Source organism: Podarcis muralis, chromosome 12, assembly GCF_964188315.1.
Source record: "Podarcis muralis chromosome 12, rPodMur119.hap1.1, whole genome shotgun sequence".
Classification (NCBI taxonomy): Eukaryota; Metazoa; Chordata; class Lepidosauria; order Squamata; family Lacertidae; genus Podarcis; species Podarcis muralis.
The window spans coordinates 58,280,166-58,302,347 of NC_135666.1; the positions used below are offsets into that span (position 1 = coordinate 58,280,166).

The 22,182-nt window shown below is 45.2% G+C and overlaps 1 protein-coding gene and 1 non-coding gene across 2 annotated transcripts in view; both read left to right on the forward strand.

Annotated features, from left to right (window-relative positions):
- POU6F2 (POU class 6 homeobox 2) overlaps nucleotides 1–22,182 on the forward strand; it is a 247,798-nt gene that overhangs the window by 69,334 nt on the left and 156,282 nt on the right. The window contains exon 2 of the mRNA XM_028750937.2: nucleotides 20,961–21,052. Within this exon, the coding sequence (XP_028606770.2) occupies nucleotides 20,961–21,052 (92 nt within the window). The remainder of the gene's footprint in view (nucleotides 1–20,960; nucleotides 21,053–22,182) is intronic.
- LOC114607947 (U6 spliceosomal RNA) lies at nucleotides 21,705–21,810 on the forward strand. Its single transcript, XR_003709266.2, has one exon. It is a non-coding gene; the product is annotated as a U6 spliceosomal RNA (small nuclear RNA).

Below are 22,182 nucleotides of genomic sequence, written 5' to 3' on the forward strand. Positions count from 1 at the left end.
CCCTTCCCAAGCCCCTGCGGGAGGAGAGCGATCCCTGCAGAGGCTTGAGGAAAGGTCGACAACTCTGGGAAATGGGGGAGTGGGGCGCTGGAGGGATCTTTGCACCATGGCACCGGATATGCTTAAGACGGCCCTGGCTCTTAAGCAAATCTTTGCCTGCATTTGAAGCCCTCCAAAAGACAAAAGAAGCTTCTGATTGTGGGGTGTGGGGACTTGAGTGGGGAAAGGGTTAAATGACTCCTCTTGTGGGTTAAACCACAGAGCCTAGGACTTGCCGATCAGAAGGTTGGTGGTTCGAATCCCCACGACGGGGTGAGCTCCCGTTGCTCGGTCCCTGCTCCTGCCAACCTAGCAGTTCGAAAGCACGTCAAAGTGCAAGTAGATAAATAGGTACCGCTCTGGCGGGAAGGTAAACGGCATTTCCGTGCGCTGCTCTGATTCGCCAGAAGCAGCTTAGTCATGCTGGCCACATGACCCGGAAGCTGTATGCCGGCTCCCTCGGCCAATAAAGCGAGATGAGCGCTGCAACCCTAGAGTCGTCACGACTGGACCTAACGGTCAGGTGTCCCTTTACCTTTACCTACCCATTTCTATGCTCAGAATGTGCCCTTGTCAAAGGCACTCCCCTCCCAACCCCCCAAGGTCACCAGTGATTCCTAACAAGCAGTTCGCCCCTGAGAGTGGGATATGTTCCATGTGACACACAGACAGAAAAGGACATTTACTTCTTCCCTCCTATTGATAGCAAATGATGGTTGTTGTTTTTTCTACTCCACATTGTGGTTAGAGTGTTGGACTAGGACCTGAGAGAGCAGGGTTCAAATCTCCACTTGGGCATGACTTGCTTCTTAGCCTTCCCTACCCCCCCCTTGTTGTGGGGATTAAGGTCAAGGGGAGAACCATGTATGCCAGTGTTTCACAACCGGTGTTCCGCGGCACACTAGTGTGCCGTGGAACGTTGCCTTGTGTTCCGTGGGAGGGAGGCGGGCGAGTCGGGCGGCGAGAGGCGGGGCGGCGGCGGCGAGCACACGCGGGGCGGCGAGCGAGCTCCCTCCCACATCCCATCGCCGCTCGCTTCGGCCGGCCTACTGGAGGAAGGCGCGAAAACCTCGCGCATGCGCAGGCCTTCCGCCTGCGACAGCCCAGTAGGCCGGCCGAAGCGAGCGGCGATGGGATGTGGGAGGGAGCTCGCTCGCCGCCCCGCGTGTGCTCACCGCCCGACTCGCCCGCCTCCCTCCCACGGCACACCAGCCTACCTCCGTGGGAGGGAGGCGGGCGAGTCGGGCGGCGAGAGGCGGGGCGGCGGCAGCGAGGAGAGGCCGCCCAGCGCGGGGCTCTCGCCGTCTGCCTGCCTGGCTGCCTGCGAGCTCGGCGGGCAGCGCTTCCGCCCGCAGCGCCCGCCTCGCGGCTCTCATTCCCTGCCCCTGCCAAAGCTCACCCAGCCAAGCCGCGCTCTCCTTCCTGCCTCGCTTTGCTGCCTCCTCCCCCCCACCCCCAAAGCTTGGAGGTTCCCCGGCAGGAAGGAGGGAACTTAATCCTCTCCAAGGGCTGCGGAAAACAGACATGCAAATGGGGGCTTGCCAGCTCTTCAAGCGCCGCCGGCTTTCTTCGGGAATTACCGCCCGCCGAGCCCGGTAACGCTGACAGGCCGAGCCGCGGGGCTTGGCAGCGCAGCCGGCAGAGTGTGGGAAAGGGCGGCCGCCACGCACCGGGCAAGGCGAGACTCGACGGGGAGGACACCGGCAGCAGCGCCCCCCCCCCGAAACCCGCTCCGGGCAGGTAATTCACAGAGAGTGGACAGAAGGAAGCCTTAAAGGGCTTCAGCCTCCCAGAGTGGCGGGGAATAATAATAATAATAATAATAATGATAATAATAAAATTGACAGGGGGTGTTTTTCTAGGTGAGGGGGTGGGGACTGTAATAACAAAAAAATCAGCTCTATATCAACCGCTGTTTTGCAATGAGGAATTGCAAATAAGGAAGATCAAAAGGAGAATGTTTTTTGGGGGGGACTCTCTTCCTCTTCCTCCTCCTCCTCTCGTTCTTGCTCCTCTTCCTGGCAAAAGGGCTGCTGAGACCCCTTCTCTCTTGGGTGCCGGTGGGTGCTGTGACGTTGACGCTGCTGTGGCAAGTGCCTTTACTTAGCAGAGTGCATTCCCCTTTACACAGGAGGGGAGGGAAAAAATTTGAAACTTACACTTTCGTGCGTCCCTCCCGGCGCGACGCTGCGCGCTGACGTCACGGGGCTGTAATGGTGGTGTGCCTCGAGATTTTTTTCATCAAACAAGTGTGCCATTGCCCAAAAAAGGTTGGGAAACACTGATGTATGCAACTGTGAGCTCCTTGGAGGAAAAGATGCACTATAGATGCAATAAATAAATCTGTTGTAAGATTAAGGGTTCCGTACCCACAATTATTTTAATAAATAGGAAACTGTTATGGCCAATATCCTACTAGCGCAGCCTGCTTCGAAAGGCTGCAGGAGCAGACAGGCTGTTCATAGCAATTGACTGTAGGCAGAGAAGGGGAAAGGTAAACGGAAGCCACATGATTTGGTGTGAGAACAGGGGAGAACGAGTGCGCCTAATTTTGCCTCTGAAAGATTGGTAGGTATTGAACAGCCTGGCCATTTTCAGTTGCCAGTTGTCAGTCACTTTTGACTCAGTAGGTGACCTGAATTGTTTTGCATACATGCTATCCGCACAGCATGTTATTATGGAAAGGTTTTGCCATAAAGAAGATGTTTGGAGATGATCTTTCAGCATGTCACCAAGTTTTATGCATTATAAAAGCAATCAGACTGAATCAATCTGAGGCTGTAATCCAGTTCACACTTACTTGGGATTAAGTCCTATTGAACTCATACTTATTTGTAGGTAAGTATTTTCATGGGCTGATATGTAAAAATTCCTACATCTTCTTGATTTTCCTGTAGATCAGACAATATATTTTATTACATTTTCTGTTCTTTAACCTATGCTGCCTTAAGATCTAATACTTCTGTTCCTCAATTTATTAATTCCAGTTTCCCCAATATTTAAACACAAATTAGCATTAATTTTCTTCATTCAGTATGTCTTCTTCTTGAGTTTAGAATAGACGTGTTGTATGGGGGTGCGTGTTGCTTTTCATATTCTCAAACGAGGCATGTGAACTATTTCCCTAGGAACTGCATCAGTATAGCTAAATTGACATGATATGGGAATCCTTTGTCAAGCTCTGTCACAGCCATTTCCTTTGGTGGGTTTTGTATTGCAAACAGAATCACAGGTTAATTTCAGTCAAAAACACACACAATCTTCAGCCACAAATATACCATGAGTTGCTACAGATAGAAGCCAATGCTCTCATTTGAAATAATGGCTTGCCCTGCTGAGACATTTCATGAGATCTTTGCTATAGGTATCATGCTGTTGGGGTCTTGCCGAGGGGGGCTGGGTGTAACAGAATTTTTGCAAACACAAACATTTCACAATGCATGCCATATGCATGTTCATTTGTAGCAGGGTTTTCTATTTTTATTCTTTCTTTTTCACTTGTAATTTCATCTGATCTTAAAGCCTGGCCTTATGTCTACAGACCAAAACTGCTGTCATCCCCTTAGCTCACTGCTTGGCTCCTACTGTATGCCTCTCTGTGGGGCTACTCTTTTAAGAGTCTCAGCAAAGTCTGAGCAGCTGAACAACCTGTAATGAGACTCTTGATTCAGCCGCCCCGTAGGGCTGCATAAAAACCACAGAGCAGAGTAGGAAATTGTCAAAAACGCTGCTGGAAGCAAGACCAGAATAGTGGACTAAGTACCAAGAGAGAGAGTTTCATAAAGCACCATCTCCTGTCTGCTCTCACAGCTTAACACAATCTGGTGAAAACACAACTCAGTAATGAAAAGATGCTAATTTTTTTCCAGGGTAGAGCCCCTCTTCTGCACTCCTAACCCTTCTACCAATTAAATAGTTTGGGGGTGTTTAAGGTTGCTCATTGGCTTCTAAGCTAATACCTTGATTCATGCATCCTGTGAACAGCTTTGGGGCTTCAGATCCAAAATCTGAAGTAGTTGAATTCATAATGATTTGGGTCTTAGAATGGATTCCTTGTGAATAAGCCCCCCCCCCCCCACTGTCACTGCCAATGCCATTTCAAGCATGGACTTGCGCTTTCCCCCATGAGTACTTTATTTATTTTATCTGTTGATTTAAGCAAGCCGGCTCTGCCTTCTGACCCCAAAAGGGCTTGTTGTGGGCTTCCTATCAGACTTCTGGGATTATCAGGGTGGGTTGCCCTTGTGTGGGTCGACCTGAGGCAGTACCTGGATTTGACAAAAATATGGCATTTAAAATTCAGGTGCTGGGTCTCCATGGGAACTAATATTTCTCCAGAAGGCTAGGTGATGGTCAAAAAAGAGGACTCATCCAGATTTCAGGCCTCTAGCAAGGGGTGGGGGCAGGGTGGGGTGGGGGGTGTCTCTCTGTGTGTGAAAAGAACAATGCATCACAGATTGAGAGCAGGATTGAGAAAGTCATAAGGAGCTGAGTTTAAGCAACTTGGGGGCCAGCTGTCACCCCTAAAGAACTGACGTGGGAGCAATGTCATTTGTTTGCAAGGGGGATTCACGAGTACAGTATGTGTAAATAAATGCAAATATTTGTAAATAAATGCAAAGAGTCCAGAGAACCCAAACTTAATTAAGTTCTGTGTTCTGGTGGTTGGTTGAATATAACATATATATTTTTTGCACCTTCCCAGCCACTTGAGTAAAAGGTTGCAGTTTGTTAAAGGAATGGTCATAATTTTGAGGAGGGGAAACGCAATCCTGCTTCATTGCTCTAAGACAGGGGTCAGCAAACTTTTTCAGCAGCGGGCTGACCTTGGGCCTTAGACCTTAGACCTTTTAAATAAAAGGACACATTCTAATCATGTAAAAACACGCTGATTCCCAGACCGTCCACAGGCTGGATTTAGAAGGCGATTGGGCCGGATCCAGCCACCGGGCCTTAGTTTGCCTACCCCTGCTCTAAGATCATGGTTCTCAGTGCTGATGCCTGTTTGCCCTGGGAACAGGGTTGCCACCTGTCCTGTATAATACAGGATTGTCTGTTATTTCAGTGTAAAATGCTATGCCCTGTATTGATTCAATACAGGATGTGGTTTGTGTTCTGCTGTTCTCTCTCTCTCTTTGGCGCCCTGTCCCTCAGAGAACTACAAGTTCTAAGTCTCTAGAAACAAACGGTTTTGTGTCAGTGTAGCCCAGAAGCCCCACATGATATTTGAGAGAGGAGGGTGGGGGAGACGTTTCTCCCCACAAGGCTTGCCCTCCCCACTGCCCCCTAATATTATTTTCTCTCCTTCATAAATTTAATATGTGGGACATAGTTCATCCCCACATCAGAATACGTCCCCCTATTTATTTTTTGCCCTGGCCTGTATGTATCACTGTACAGTTCTGCGCATGTGTGCAAGGGTATGCGAAAGGTCATCCATTTAAGCTCTGGTTAGCAAGGCACAGACAAATTTACAAATTCATGTCTGGGTGCGACAAATTCCAGAGGGGCCATCCGGTTCGGCTGCAACAGATTTTAATGGGTTGCTTTGAAGTCATTTCAGCATTGGGGGGTGGGGGTTGCCCCCAGCCCCCGCCATCCTGTCCTATATTTTGCCAGAACAAAGGTGGCAACCCTATTTGGAAACCACTTAGGGAGGCTAGAAAGAATCTCAGCATTCCTTGCCTTTTGCAAATTTCTGAAACTTATGGTTCTAGGTAAAGAGTTATGAAAGACCGATTCCAATGTTTTCTGATTGATGAGGCTAAATGGCAGATCAGTAGTTCAGATCTACTAGGTGTATCATTATTGTTTAAGTAAGAGAAACTAATCTTGGGAGATGAGCCTGGTCAGCATTTGGGATTAGTAAACCCTGCAAGGATTACAGCATGGATTACAACTCTGCTTAAAGATAAAATCGTTTCTACTTTATAATCAGATGAAAACATATATAAATTAAGTGAAGAACCTCATGAGAAATTGATGGCTAGTGATATTTTTTTTAAAGGCAAATAGTAGCAGTTGCCCCAAATAATAGATGTTCTTTTAACATACTCCTCCTTTGGCATTTAGTAAGGATGCAAGAATGGAAAGAAAGGAAGTTTAATTCAGAGCGTCTTCTGCCCTGTTTAGTTAGGGATCAGCTGTCCAACATAAAATAATAATGTGTTCAACTGTCCATCTTCTAATAGGCAACCTTTATCACCACTATATTCAGCAGTGCTAACAGCAAAAGAAATATTGTATGAATTCGTAGAAAATTGATAGAGTCTTTGTGACCTTAATATGATTATATGTGTGCTAGCAAAGAAACTACAACCCACAATGGGCAGGGTCCAGTTCATAAAAGATGCATGCACCATTAACAGAGGGATCTTTGTGCACCGTTCAGGGTGGGGGGGGGGGGGTGGCGGGGAGAGGCAGGGAGAAGGGGCGTCAGCTTATTTTAAATAAGGAACATGATTTTACAATGATCTCTCTTCCCATTTCATGTAGTGACCTTGCTTCTCAGCTCTCATTCAGAGTGTAAAAATACAAGATGCTCCAATATGAACATGCATTTTTATTTTGCAAAACTGTATAAATCAAGATGTGGGGTTGGAAATAATGTAAATAATAGACTGCTGCGTGGAAATGAGGGAACGAAAAAGTAATGAGCAAAGGGGTTGCTGAACACCTAAAAGTGTGAATGTGACAAAAATATGTATCACGTAGTTCAAATTGCCAGGAAGCTGGGATTGGCCTAAATGATAAAAGTAGAGGGTCCTGTTTAGTTTTCAACCAGTAAAGATTGAATCTAGTTTGTAAGGCTTGCATCAGCCTCTAAATAGAAGAGAGATGGAGTGGAGCTGTGTTGCGATGCACATTGCACTGGCATGCTAGGGGGGTGTGTGTGTGCGCGCGCGCGTGCGCGTGCAGCCAATGCATGAATTACGATGGCCAAGTTTTCCTGGTCCAGGAATGGTTGCAGCTGATGTACCAGCAGGTGAAAGGTACTTCTAGTTGCTGAGGCTACCTTGGATCCAGAACCCTCTCAGATAGAGAACATTCTCCTTTAGGGGTCTGACAACCCCATCCAGGAGTTCTCAGACATGGGAACCATTTACCCACAGTGCCTCTCTCTTGCTAGGATTCAACTCAGCTTGTTCTTTCTCATCCATCTCGCTGCTGCATCCAAGCACTGGTTGGCCTCTCCATTCTCCCTAACATTCAGGTGTTAGGGAGAAATACAGCTGAGTGTCATTAGCCTATTGATGCCAACTTGCCCACTCCAAGCAGTTTCATATATAAGCAGCCAGAATAAGTCAAAGCAGCCCGTAGTGGTGGCTATGACTTGGTCAAGCAGCTGTAGAGGGGTTTCTTTGCTCAGGAAGAGTGGACAGCAACAAATTTGAGGCTTCAACTGTTGATGTCTAAGTAGCAAATAGGGGACGCGGGTGGCGCTGTGGTGTAAACCACTGAGCCTAGGGCTTGCCGATCAGAAGGTCGGTGGTTCGAATCCCCATGATGGGGTGAGCTCCCATTGCTCAGTCCCTGCTCCTGCCAACCTAGCAGTTCGAAAGCACATCAAAGTGCAAGTAGATAAATAGGTACCAATAAACGACGTTTCCGTGCGCTGCTCTGGTTTCGCCAGAAGCAGCTTAGTCATGCTGGCCACGTGACCTGGAAAACTGTCTGCGTACAAATGCCGGCTCTCTTGGCCAGTAAAGCGATATGAGCGCCACAACCCCAGAGTCATTCATGACCGGACTTAACTGTCAGGGGTCCTTTACCTTTTTAAGTACCAAATAATAGTCACTATTATTGTAGTTTTCATTGTTGGCATCTGTTTGTCTTGAGAGACAATGGAGTGCACCTCTGGCGGTACCCAGAGAACAAGACACCCTTCTCAGCCTCACTGATGTTGTTAAAGGAAAAGCAGAACAATACATTTGGCACCAGCTTGTCTGCAGGAGTTGCTGGAAGGAGGTATACAAGGCACCATCCAACTGTTTTAGACTGTAGATTTGTGCAGGGTTTACTTAGCCTTTTCTTCTCCCAAAGATATCCCACAAGGCAGTAGAGTTTTAGGATCAGAGCTTTCCTTCTCCCGTTTGGCTCATATAGAGAGCACTGCAAGTAAACAAAGAATCATGGCCTTATCTGAATGTTTTGTGGCTGGGGTTTTCATTCTTGGGTGTTTCCACCTATGCTCTCACAGACAGTAATAAATGGCAGAGAATAAATTTTCACCAGGACTGCTGGATGCAATGGAGCTCCCAGCCATTTGCTGCATTTTCTTGCTTCTTAACTCACAATTCTTCTTCTGGCCATTCTTCTGGTTTTCAAGCAAAACCTGTTTCTGGTGCAATTCCTATACGGTGGGTAGCTTAGGAGGAGGGCCTATGAGGCTAAGTGAAGTACAAGTGCATGAGTGAAAGAGATATGGGTGTCGGGAGGATACATCACTCTTTGATCCTGGAAAGCCAGCATGAATAATCTCATATTGAGGCTGTGTAAAGCCTCATTCATACACATGAAATTGTATGCTGTTTCTCGGGCATTGCTAAACTGGCTTGGAAAAAGAGCTGGACAAATCAGGTGCTGAGTTTCACACCAGAGACCTCTTGAATATTGTGCAATGGGAAGTACAGCTGTCAGGGGCTCAGGAGCAGAGGCACAGGGGAGAGAGGAAATGGAGAGCGAGGGGGAGGAATCTGAGGGCAGCGGAGGGCAGAATGACAGTGACCCGAGAGATTCCATGAGCCTCTCCAGTGAATCAGAAGATTCCCAGAAGGGGACGCCGATGGCCAGGGCAAGGGGGGTCCCAGGGGGGACACACCAGAAGCAGGGGGCCAGCGGAGACTCCCAGAGCAGTAGCTGGAAATCAGGGCCAGCTTCCCCACCGGAGCGTAGTGGGGGGGTAGAGTCCCATAGGTCAGAGTCAGCGTCTCCTCCGGCAAGCAGGGAGGAGGAGTCAGGCCCAGCTAGCGTCCCCGAAGAGGGGAGCAGTGACAGGAGCAGTATAACGGTCAGAAGGAAGGTGGCAGGCTGGGCGCGCGCGCCAAGTTCAAATGTACAGGCACGCGGGACAGCAGGAAGCCCGGATTGGGAACCAGGTCCTAAAGCCCGCCAGAGGGAGGGGGAAGACTCGGGGGAGTCAGCGTCAGAAGAGTCTAGAAAGGGGAAAACCCCGGCGGACAGGCGGACCCAGAGGAAGAGGGAGCAGAGAAAGAGGTGGAGCAAGGCTAGGGTCTTAAACTGGTGTCTGGGGGGAGGAGACTCAGACGGAGCTTCGGCGGTCTAGGGTTTAAGACGTAGAGCTGCGCGCCGTGGCTGTAAATGAGAAACTGAACTTCAATAAAGACTATTTAATATAGCAACGGACTGGCGTTGGTCCTCTGTGAGCTGGGACCTGGGGCAGCTCTGACAACAGCCATTTAAGGTTATGCCAAATTTCATTCTAAAATACCTCTGCGAAAAGCAAAATGTATGCAGGGTCCCACATATTTTTAATTCTGCCTTCATAGCAGCTGTGTCTCTGGTTATAATTGTGAGGTACAAAAAGTATCCAAAGCACATGCTTTAAAAATAAGTTCATTTTTAAAGCTCTTGAATATATTCAAGAATCTTGTTCTGAATCCTCCCCCCAAATTGCTTGTTGAAATTTTATCATGCCTGTTTCTGAGAACAGTTCAGAGTTCTGGTTTTGGCATTAACACCTTGAACATCTGAACCCAGAAGGAGGATTGCCTTCTTCTGTGCAACTCTGGTCATCACATATGCTTACTTTTAGAGATTAGACAGATGGGAAATGGAGGCAAGAACTTCTCATTTATGGTACCTTGTCTTTAAAAGGATGTTTGGTTGAGCATTATCTTAGCCTACTGCTTTTTTGCTGCTGGTGGTTCTGTTTGTTTGGCTTCCTCTATTATTATTATTATTATTATTATTATTATTATTATTATTATTATTATTAAATTGTAGAATTTTAGACTTGGAAGGGACTCCAACTCTAGTCCAACCCCCTCCAACTAGATCATATATAACAGAATAGATCATAGATGACATAATAGAAATGTTATTGTTGTTGAATTCACTTGGTATAATTGGTAACTTATTTGTTGCATAAACAGCCTTGGGTGCGAATCAAGGAAGGATAGGACAAAAATATTTTAAAATTAAAAAAAATATACAACTGGATCTAGACGTAAGATGACAGTTAACAAAGCCATGCTCAGAGTAATCCCATTGAAATTGATCCTATGTTAAATTATATAAAAACATAACATGTAACATGGATGCGGGTGGTGCTGTGGGTTAAACCACAAAGCCTAGGGCTTGCCGATCAGAAGGTCGGCGGTTCGAATCCCTGCAATGGAGTGAACTCCGTTGCTCGGTCCCTGCTCCTGCCAACCTAGCAGTTCGAAAGCATGTCAAAGTGCAAGTAGATAAATAGGTACCGCTCCGGCGGGAAGGTAAACGGCGTTTCCGTGCGCTGCTCTGGTTTGCCAGAAGCGGCTTTGTTATGCTGGCCACGTGACCCGGAAGCTGTACGCCGGCTCCCTTGGCCAATAAAGCGAGATGAGCACCGCAACCCCAGAGTCGGCCACGACTGGACCTAATGGTCAGGGGTCCCCTTTACCTTTACTAACATGTAACAAACAAAAGCATTGTTGTTGTTGTTGTTTAGTCGTTTAGTCGTGTCCGACTCTTCGTGACCCCATGGACCAGAGCACGCCAGGCACCTCTGTCCTCCACTACTTCCCGCAGTTTGGTCAGACTCATGCTGGTAACCTCGAAAACGCTATCCAACCATCTCGTCCTCTGTCGCCCCCTTCTCCTTGTGCCCTCCATCTTTCCCAGCATCAGTGTCTTCTCCAGGGAGTCTTCTCTTCTCATGAGGTGGCCAAAGTACTGGAGCCTCAGCTTCACGATCTGTCCTTCCAGTGAGCACTCAGGGCTGATTTCCTTAAGAATGGATGCGTTTGATCTTCTTGCAGTCCATGGGACTCTCAAGAGTCTTCTCCAGCACCATAATTCAAAAGCATCAATTCTTCGGCGATCAGCCTTCTTTATGGTCCAGCTCTCACTTCCATACATCACTACCGGGAAAACCATGGCTTTAACTATACGGACCTTTGTTGGCAAGGTGACATCTCTACTTCTCAAGATGCTGTCTAGGCCTGTCATTGCCCTTCTCCCAAGAAGGAGGCGTCTTTTAATTTCGTGGCTGCTGTCACCATCTGCAGTGATCATGGAGCCCAAGAAAGTAAAATCTCTCACTGCCTCCATTTCTTCCCCTTCTATTTGCCAGGAGGTGATGGGACCAGTGGCCATGATCTTCGTTTTTTTGATGTTGAGCTTCAGACCATATTTTGCGCTCTCCTCTTTCACCCTCATTAAAAGGTTCTTTAATTCCTCCTCACTTTCTGCCATCAAGGTTGTGTCATCTGCATATCTGAGGTTGTTGATATTTCTTCCGGCAATCTTAATTCCAGCTTGGGATTCATCCAGCCCAGCCTTTCGCATGATGTATTCTGCATATAAATTAAATAAGCAGGGAGACAAAATACAGCCTTGTCGTACTCCTTTCCCAATTTTGAACCAATCAGTTGTTCCATATCCAGTTCTAACTGTAGCTTCTTGTCCCACATAGAGATTTCTCAGGAGACAGATGAGGTGATCAGGCACTCCCATTTCTTTAAGAACTTGCCATAGTTTGCTGTGGTCGACACAGTCAAAGGCTTTTGCATAGTCAATGAAGCAGAAGTAGATGTCTTTCTGGAACTCTCTAGCTTTCTCCATAATCCAGCGCATGTTTGCAATTTGGTCTCTGGTTCCTCTGCCTCTTCTAAATCCAGCTTGCACTTCTGGGAGTTCTTGATCCACATACTGCTTAAGCCTTCCTTGTAGAATTTTAAGCATAACCTTGCTAGCGTGTGAAATGAGTGCAATTGTGCGGTAGTTGGAGCATTCTTTGGCACTACCCTTCTTTGGGACTGGGATGTAGACTGATCTTCTCCAATCTTCTGGCCACTGCTGAGTTTTCCAAATTTGCTGGCATATTGAGTGTAGCACCTTAACAGCATCATCTTTTAAAATTTTAAATAGTTCAGCTGGAATACCATCACTTCCACTGGCCTTGTTATTTGCAGTGCTTTCTAAGGCCCATTTGACTTCACTCTCCAGGATGTCTGGCTCAAGGTCAGCAACCACACTACCTGGGGTGTACGAGACATCCATATCTTTCTGGTATAATTCTTCTGTGTATTCTTGCCACCTCTTCTTGATGTCTTCTGCTTCTGTTAGGTCCTTACCACTTTTGTCCTTTATTATGGTAATCTTTGTACGAAATGTTCCTTTCATATCTCCAATTTTCTTGAACAGATCTCTGGTTCTTCCCATTCTGTTGTTTTCCTCTATTTGTTTGCATTGCTCATTTAAGAAGGCCTTCTTGTCTCTCCTTGCTATTCTTTGGAAATCTGCATTCAATTTCCTGTATCTTTCACTATCTCCCTCGCATTTTGCTTGCCTTCTCTCCTCCACTATTTGTAAGGCCTCGTTGGACAGCCACTTTGCTTTCTTGCATTTCCTTTTCATTGGGATGGTTTTCGTTGCTGCCTCCTGTGCAATGTTACGAGCCTCCATCCATAGTTCTTCAGGCACTCTGTCCACCAAATCTAAATCCTTAAACCTGTTCCTCACTTCCACTGTGTATTCATAAGGGATTTGACTTAGATTGTATCTTACCGGCCCAGTGGTTTTTCCTACTTTCTTCAGTTTAAGCTTGAATTTTGCTATAAGAAGCTGATGATCTGAGCCACAGTCAGCTCCAGGTCTTGTTTTTGCTGACTGTATAGAGCTTCTCCATCTTTGGCTGCAGAGAATATAATCAATCTGATTTCGATGCTGCCCATCTGGTGATGTCCATGTGTAGAGTCGTCTCTTGTGTTGTTGGAAAAGCGTGTTTGTGATGACCAGCTTGTTCTCTTGACAGAACTCTATTAGCCTTTGCCCTGCTTCGTTTTGATCTCCAAGGCCAAACTTGCCAGTTGTTCCTTTTATCTCTTGCCTCCCTACTTTAGCATTCCAATCCCCTATAATGAGAAGAACATCCTTCTTTGGTGTCACTTCTATAAGGTGTTGTAAGTCTTCATAGAATTGGTCAATTTCAGTTTCTTCAGCACCAGTAGTTGGTGCATAAACTTGGATTACTGTGATGTTAAAAGGTCTGCCTTGGATTCGTATCGAGATCATTCTATCATTTTTGAGATTGCATCCCAGTACAGCTTTCGCCACTCTTTTGTTGACTATGAGGGCCACTCCATTTCTTTTACGGGTTTCTTGCCCGCAGTAGTAGATGTGATGGTCATCCGAACTGAATTCGCCCATTCCCGTCCATTTTAGTTCACTGATGCCCAGGATGTCAATATTTATTCTTGCCATCTCATTTTTGACCACCTCCAACTTACCCAGGTTCATGGTTCTTACATTCCAGGTTCCTATGCAATATTTTTCTTTACAGCATTGGACTTTCCTTTCGCTTCCAGGCATATCCGCAACTGAGCGTCCTTTCGGCTTTGGCCCAGCCGCTTCATCAGCTCTGGATCTACTTGTACTTGCCCTCCGCTCTTCCCCAGTAGCATGTTGGACGCCTTCTGACCTGAGGGGCTCATCTTCCAGCGTCATAACTTTTATATGCCAAAAAAAGCATTAACATAATTCTAATAAATTCCATACATAGCATAATTAAAAACATAAAATGACTTTTAATCTGTCATTGAAAGTTTGGTGAAAAAGATGGGTTTTTATCTGTTGTCTGAAATAAGACAAAGTTGGAGTGAGATGTCTCTCAGTTGGGGACGTTCGTTCCACAGAGCCACAAATGTTGGTTATGTGCATCTCATTGTTTACTTCATATGTGTGGGTGTGCCAGGTGGCACATGATTATTGGAAACTTATAATTTATTATTATTATTATTATTATTATTATTATTATACCCCGCCCATTTGGTTGGGTTTCCTCAGACACTCTGGGTGTCTCCCAACAGAACACTAAAAACAGTATAAAACTTCAAACATTAAAAACTTCCCTAAACAGGGCTGCCTTCAGATGTCTCCTAAAAGTTGGATCGTTGTTTATTCCCTTGACATCTGGTGGGAGGGCGTTCCACAGGGCGGGTGCCACTACCGAGAAGGCCCTCTGCCTGGTTCCCTGTAACTTGGCTTCTCGCAGGGAGGGAACCGCCAGAAGACCCTCGGAGCTGGACCTCAGGTATACTGGGCCAAGGCCCTTTAGGGCTTTAAAGGTCTTTGAATTGTGCTCAGAAATGTAATGACCACAATATCAGAAATTGCAAGGTTAGGATTGGGATGAAGACCTTTGCTGTTTTTATTTCATTGGATTATTATTATTTTTTAAATCAGATGTTCATGAAATCTCTAATTATGAATCTATTAGTGTTAGCAAAAATTACGAGGGTTCATAAATGGAATAATCATGACTGTGTGGGTTATTGATGTGTTTAGATCTCACAGTTAGACAAATTAACCAATGGGTGGGTTACATAGAAGGTGTAACAATAACCAGAAAACTAGAACTGTTGAAAAATGGACACACTTTGTAAATTATTGGAACTAATATTGGAGATAGTTAAGGTCTGACAGTAATTTATTTGTATAAGCACTGAAAATGGTGTTCTACATTATTTGCTTTCTTCCAAATAAATGATTTGTTTATATTCTATTAAACAATAAAATAAGTCATTGTTCAATTCACTGGGGGTGTGCTTTAGGTTCAGTAAGGAACTAGGTGATTTTTAGCTTTTTTTTTGCACTGTGCTAAGAAACACAGAGTTAGACAAGGGGCTGATTCACACAACCATGTGCATTGCTTCACTGTTTGACACTTGATGGTTCACAGCTAATGAACCTTGGGTTTAAAGGAAGAAGTCACATGACGGCTCTGCATGCGGGGCGTGATCTCTGATGGCTCAATAACTTTTGAAAGCCATCACCTGATTTCTCAGTGATCAAGTGAGGAAGGAAAATGTGCTACCCTTCAGATGCCATGGACTACAATTCCAATCAGCCTGAGCCAGCACGGCCAATTGTAGGAGTTGTAATAGTGCATAACATCTGAAGGGCACCATATAGGTTGTCCCTGAACTAGTATGTAAGGACCGGCCCATTACTTTTAGACAGATTGAGGAAGATGTTTGAGAAGTGAATAGTGGGCTAATTTTTTATAGCTCATGCATTACTTTCATTACAGGAGACAGCAGGAATGCTGTCAAGGCCATGCCAAGGCCAATTGATGCAAATAATCAGAATAATGCTGTCATCTTTCATGGGCATAAGTCCTGAAGAATCAATTTTCTCAGTGATTATATGTGAATGTGGTAGTTAACATCTGAATAGCCTTTTGCTATCATCTTTCTTTCTCCCCAAGGAAGGATTTGCCTAATTATGTGTTTACTGTATTTCATGTGACGATCACCAGTTTGAAATTGGCAACTTCCATCATATTTTAACTGACAGAGGTGCGACCTTTTAAACATGTGCCTATAGCACCTATCAGTGGAGAAGAACACGACAAGCTCATCGAATGATAATTAATATGTGAATTGACTTGTTTGTGAATCACATTTGAAGGACCTTCATGCAGATGAAGGAGCGGACATGTTTTCTGTTGCTGGGCTAGAACCACTGCATGAGGGATGATGCAGTCGAATCCTGCCCTGTAGTTCCTGCAGTGAGCCTTGAGGTGGATAGATTGCCTTCAATGTCTGTCCCAAATCTATGACTCTATACTAGACAATCCAAAAGGGTCAGTTTGGGTCTCTTTCACAAAACAAAGCTCACCTGGTTGTTGCAATTATTTAACTGAAAACCCCTCGTTGTACAAACTGATCCTTAGGGTGAAAGCATCAGAGAAGCAAGGCAGAGAATATTGTCATTACATGAGCGGTGAGGAGTGACACCTGCCTCCAATACTACTCATGGCTTCTTTTGAAGGTTTAAGATGATGTGGAGAGAATTTGGCTATGCAGTATTTAAACACAAGAAGTTCTGACTGTCAGTTGTGTTGGTTGGCAATGAACAAACAGGTATAAAAGGAGAATTCCTGGATACCAAGATCCAGGTTTGGGACAAGTACTGGTTGGCGAGAGAACCCCAGCAGAGATTTAAAATAATAAAATGTGCAGCAAAGTAAAGCATGGAAATATAGGCTATTAGACCTTTAAAATATGCCCTTGCAAGTTCCAAAGTAGTCTTCTCTTCCCCTAGCATAGAAAAAGACCACACATTTGGTAAGTTAAAAATGGTTTACTTACAAAATCTCCAAAGGTCAAGTTCATGAGCTTTTCCATACATTGGTCAGAAAACACAGGCAGTAAAACTTGGCTTCATTGCAGGGGTGAAAGTTTCTAAATTATTGGTATAAGAACACTTGAAAGCTCCTTGTAATCTGATCTTAGAGCAGCCAGCTCAGACCTCTTTACACGCTGAGCTTTTCAGGTAGACTGAGGTACAACAATAAGCTTGATTACCTATTTTCTCCCAAGGTGAGGGGGAGTGACCTAGGTAAGCCTGGCAGGACAGCTTACTCTATGGCTTTAACCCCTTCATGCATTAATTAGACTTAAGCATGTTGGTTATATGAGACTGGTGATCCCATATATCCAACTTACATATGGTGGGGCTTCCTGGTGGGATTCCATGTCTCCCTCCACCCTGCACCCCCATACATATTCTGTGTACAGTGGTACCTCAGGTTAAGTACTTAATTCGTTCCGGAGGTCCGTACTTAACCTGAAACTGTTCTTAACCTGAAGCACCACTTTAGCTAACGGGGCCTCCTGCTGCTGCCACGCCGCCAGAGCACGATTTCTGTTCTCATCCTGAAGCAAAGTTCTTAACCCGAGGTACTATTTCTGGGTTAGCGGAGTCTGTAACCTGAAGCGTATGTAACCTGAAGTGTATGTAACCCGAGGTACCACTGTATGTGCAAAGATTGTATGAAGAGGACTCTACTGAGAACATGGCAGAAGCAAAAAAGGGAATTGTATGACTTGCGATTCATTTTCTTAGCCACTGAACCACATCAGCTTGCACTTTAACAGACATAACCTGAGCAATTTGGATATGAATTTGTTGAAATTGCCACAACATACGCAAGCCATGTAAAGATGTTGCATGTATTACTATTTCTACTTTGTGTTACTTTTTCCCCCTAAGTGGCAAATACCAATAAGACTATGCCTTTTCCCTCTATTAAGCTATTTCCCTTAATAGCTCCTGGGTGGAACTTTGGCTTTATCTGTTTGTTCTTTGGTGACTGTGTGCTCCCCATCTCCTGAACTGGAATGTACAATTGCACTGGTTTTATTTTAAAATTAATGTCCTAAAAAAATGTAATAGCCAACTGCTGGAGTTCATATACATTTAAAAACTTCTTTTTTAAAGAGAGGAAGAACATTAAATGTGATATCAATGTTGGCACTGTTCATTTTATAGAAACATCAACATGCTTTTATTTTTAACCTGTTCTAAATCAATGTAAGAATTTCAATACAACACTTGTAAGTATTCCCAAACCAATGTGCCTCTCTGACTTCCTTTTGTTTTGTTTTTTAAATTACAAATTAATAAGATTCCCAGGTTTCTGCCTAATGATTCTCTGCATTTATTGCTTAATCCCCATATAAAATATTGTTAAGATTGACACATTGCTATAGAGATAGAAGTCAATTGAATAATATGTAGCAGTCTATTTTATTTGTACCTTAATGTGGTGATGTATTTCTTTCACATTTACATTATTTATAAGTCTGTCCCCTTGGAGAATATATAGAAGAATTTGTTTTAAATGAGCAGATAATACCTTCTTTAAAATTTATAAGTATGGCAGAATCAGATCCCCTTTTTTTTTCCTTCACAGACCATGGCGTGGCAATAAAATAGTTCTGAATTGCCTTGCACTTGCTATTCATAGGACAAACGTGGGGTGGGGGGGGGGGGAGAGGATCTTATTAAGGTTGAGTTAGAATTCCATTTCTATAGCCATCAGTAAAACCACAGAAAACAAAATCTACACCAAACTGTCTGGCAGAAATCCTAAAAATTGTTGCTGGGATACACAGGCACCTGCGTTCCTGACGCTTCTTTGCCATAGGCATTCATGCATCCTGCCCCAGAAACAATAAACAGGCAGGCTCCTGCTTCATTGATTTATTTTTTATTATTTTTATTTGCTACTAATAGCCATTCACCTGCAGAAATAATGCACACACCCCTACCTACTTATTGAGGCATAAGAAGGTGGAAGCAGGCTTACGTGCATGTATCTCTAAGTGGATATTGAACTGCATCGACAGATGGGTACATATTCCTACCCCAATTTAGCTGCTAGAGGAAGTATGGCTCTGAGAGCCAGTGTGGTGTAGTGGTTAAGAGCGGTAGTCTCGTAATCTGGTGAACCGGGTTCGCGTCTTCGCTCCTCCACATGCAGCTGCTGGGTGACCTTGGGCCAGTCACACTTCTCTGAAGTCTCTCAGCCCCACTCACCTCACAGAGTGTTTGTTGTGGGGGAGGAAGGGAAAGGAGATTGTTAGCCGCTTTGAGACTCCTGAAGGGGAGTGAAAGGCGGGATATCAAATCCAAACTCCTCTTCTTCTTCTTCTTCTTCTTCTTCTTCTTCTTCTTCTTCTTCTGGTCAGATTGATTGGCAATAGCACTCCTAGGTGTTGAGGTGGGGGTACTCAGCTGATCAGCACCACGGCCAGGTACAACGGGCTGAGGCCCAGCTTCTTGCTTGCATAGACCTTCTTTCAGGAACTTGGTGGCATGCAGGTAACTATTTCATACCCTCCAAGTGTCCTGATTGGCACCCTCCAAGAATACAGGCTGGGGACGTGGGTGGTGCTATGGTTTAAACCACTGTTCCATTTGGACTTGCCAATCAGAAGGTTGGCGGTTCGAATCCCCGTGACAGGGTGAGCTCCCGTTGTTCAGTCTTGAGTGGGGAAAGGGTTAAATGACTCCTCTCGTGGGTTAAACCACAGAGCCTAGGACTTGCTGATCAGAAGATCAGCAGTTTGAATCCCCGTGATGGGGTGAGCTCCCGTTGCTCGGTCCCTGCTCCTGCCAACCTAGCAGTTCGAAAGCACGTCAAAGTGCAAGTAGATAAATAGGTACCGCTCCGGCAGGAAGGTAAACAGCGTTTCCGTGCTCTGCTCTGGTTTTGCCAGAAGTGGCTTAGTCATGCTGGCCACATGACCCGGAAAAACTGTCTGCAGAAGCAGACAAACGCTGGCTCCCTCGGCCTGTAAAGCGAGATGAGCACTGAAACCCCAGAGTCGTTCATGACTGGACTTAATTGTCAGGGGTCCTTTACCTTTTAGACATACAGGCTGGGACTGATAGGAGTTGTAATCCAAAGCATTTGGAGGGCAGGTTTAGGAACTGGGGCAGTCTGTTCCAGAGCAAGGATCTGGTTCTACGTCTCTTAGAAGCAGGGTCGGCCCACCCAGGAGGCAAGGTGAGCCAACTGCCTCGGGTGCCAGTTTCCACGAGGCGGCAGATCTGGCCTCCCAGGAATGCATCGTCTGCTGTTGCTGCTGGGGTGCCCGTGGCTGTGGCTGTGCACTCCTTGAAGGCAATGCCGCCTCTAAAATGGTACACCTGCCCACCACAATTCGGAGCAGACCCTCTCCCCCGCCCCAAGACCTTTGATTCCATTGGGTTGATTCAGTGCCCCCCCCCCCCGGCCATTTCCCCTGATGTAGATCATTACTCACCCCTTCTTCTCTGGTAGCAGGGAAGGGGGGTGTCAGCGCTATTTTGTGGCTTGCCTCAGGTGCCCCAATGTCTTGGGCTGGCCCTGCTTAAAACTGTTCTGGAATCTGTGCAGAACATACTAGTCAGCTGAGGTGGCGTGGCAATGCGTCCTGCTGCCAGTGAAGTACCGTATTTTTTGCTCTATAAGACTCACTTTTTCCCTCCTAAAAAGTAAGGGGAAATGTGTGTGCGCCTTATGGAGCGAATGCAGGCTGCACAGCTATCCCAGGAGCCAGAACAGCAAGAGGGATTGCTGCTTTCACTGCACAGCGATAACTCTTTCTGTTCTGGCTTCTGAGATTCAGAATATTTTTTTTCTTGTTTTCCTCCAAAAACTAGGTGCGTCTTGTGGTCTGGTGCGTCTTATAGAGCGAAAAATACGGTAACTTAATTGAAACGCTTCCCCAAATGAATGATACATTGTATGTAGTAAGAAAGTGTAATCTAGCCCTCTTTCTGTTATGCTCCTCTATTGTCTACCCATTGGGGCATTTACGTAGAGGAGCATTAAAGCAATTTTAAAAAGACCCTTTACCTCTAGTCTCTCATTCTGTGAAATTTGTAGAGCCTAGGCTGACTCCTCGTCCCAAACCCTGACTCTTCATCTGTGCAAAGTCCAATTGCCTTGGATCCACTAGTTTGCACTGTGATATTTTACGGATATTTTACTCTTTCACAGAGATAAACAGTAGAAGTCACTTTACTTTGGCCCAGTTAATTCTTGCTCTGTGAAATTAGGATAGCTGTTGCTCACTTTAGCATTAAAAAAAAAAAGAAGCTCTTTCCCCTGCAGAGAGCTTGTGCGATTTTTTTTAAAAAAATGTAAATGGATGTATAATGCAATCCACATTAGCTGTGTTGATGATGGCTTCAGTTTCACTGCTGTCAGATTTCCGTATCTCCCTCCGAGTGAGTAGGCTGGCCTGAATGAATGTTAGCATAATTTATGCAGCTGATAAGTGATTTGAGCGCTTGAGTTATTGATAAACCGCTTTAGCATATCATTTTCAGCTTGATGCTATGTGACATCACAGCAAAATGTAATGTGCTAGTCCCCAGGCTAGATATTAAGGTAGAGCTTTTTCTTTGAATTCCAGGAGCCAGAGGAAATACAGCACTGTCTGATACAAGCACATCTGATCAGCACCAACCCAGTCAATCCCATCCAGCCTTCCCTGTCGGGCCCCAGGTCAGTTTCTCTCATTGACTCGAAATAAAATTTGCTTTTCTGAAAGCAAATATTAACAATCAGCTAAATGGATGAAGTAGAATTATTTGGCTGCATGCTGTCGTTTGAAATGTATGCTTAGCAATTAACATTTTAAAAATGTGTGTGTGTGCATGTGTGAGAGAGTTTGTTCATCTCATTTTTTAAAAAGATAGAAATCTATGTACAGTTTTCAAGCCAAATTTCAGATTTGGGCTAGGGATTTTTGCTCCTTAATTTAGGTTACTGGAGCCTCACATCAGCCTTCTGCTTTAAATGCAGCCTGAGTTGATGTGAAACTGCTAAATGGACTTTTAATGTAAGTTTGATTCAACAGTTTGGGTTTGACAGTTGCGTGTGTTGCGCACAGACTTTGTTTCAAATTACATTTATCCTAGTTGGGAGCCAACAAGTATTTATGTGGATTCGGCTGTAATGCTAAGTAAAAATTTGAAGGGTTTCTGTTTACAAAGTGACTGAGCCAGGCTGCTAGGGAAGAGCTGGCAGACATTCTGGCCCCCAGTTTCTGAGCATATCTCCACAGGAGAATTAAATTGGCTGGTGCCATTTGAACTGCCACAAGTTCCTCCTAAGAACCCTCCGAGCTTTAGTCTGACAAAGGTGCTGAGGATTTGTGTTTGCTTTGGCAGCACTTGTATTAAAATTTGAACTATGCAGCAATTTTAGCACGACCCCTGCACAAAGATTACATGCAGATTCATGAAGCTTTCCATATTTGGGGAGGGTCTTTGGCTCAGTGGTGCAGCACAAACTGTGCATGCAGAAAGGCCCATGTTCAATGCTTGGCAGCGTTGATTTATTTTTTACAAAAACCATCAAGTTGCATGTGATGCTCAAGACCTCTGTCTATGACCCGGAAGGGCCAAAGCCAGTCAGAGTAGCACCCCCAGAACTATAGCTGGCAGCTTTTGCAGATCTGCCCTCTGGGGGGCTGCTATGGATGTGAAACTGGAAAGAATTCAGAGGAAATCAACAAATCAGCGTTTGTGAGTGTAAAGGAGCAGAGTATTATATTTCCTAAAGAGAGACTGAGAGCAGCAATGAGGAACACACTTCCTCTGATCTCTGAACAGATCTGCTTACTCACGAGA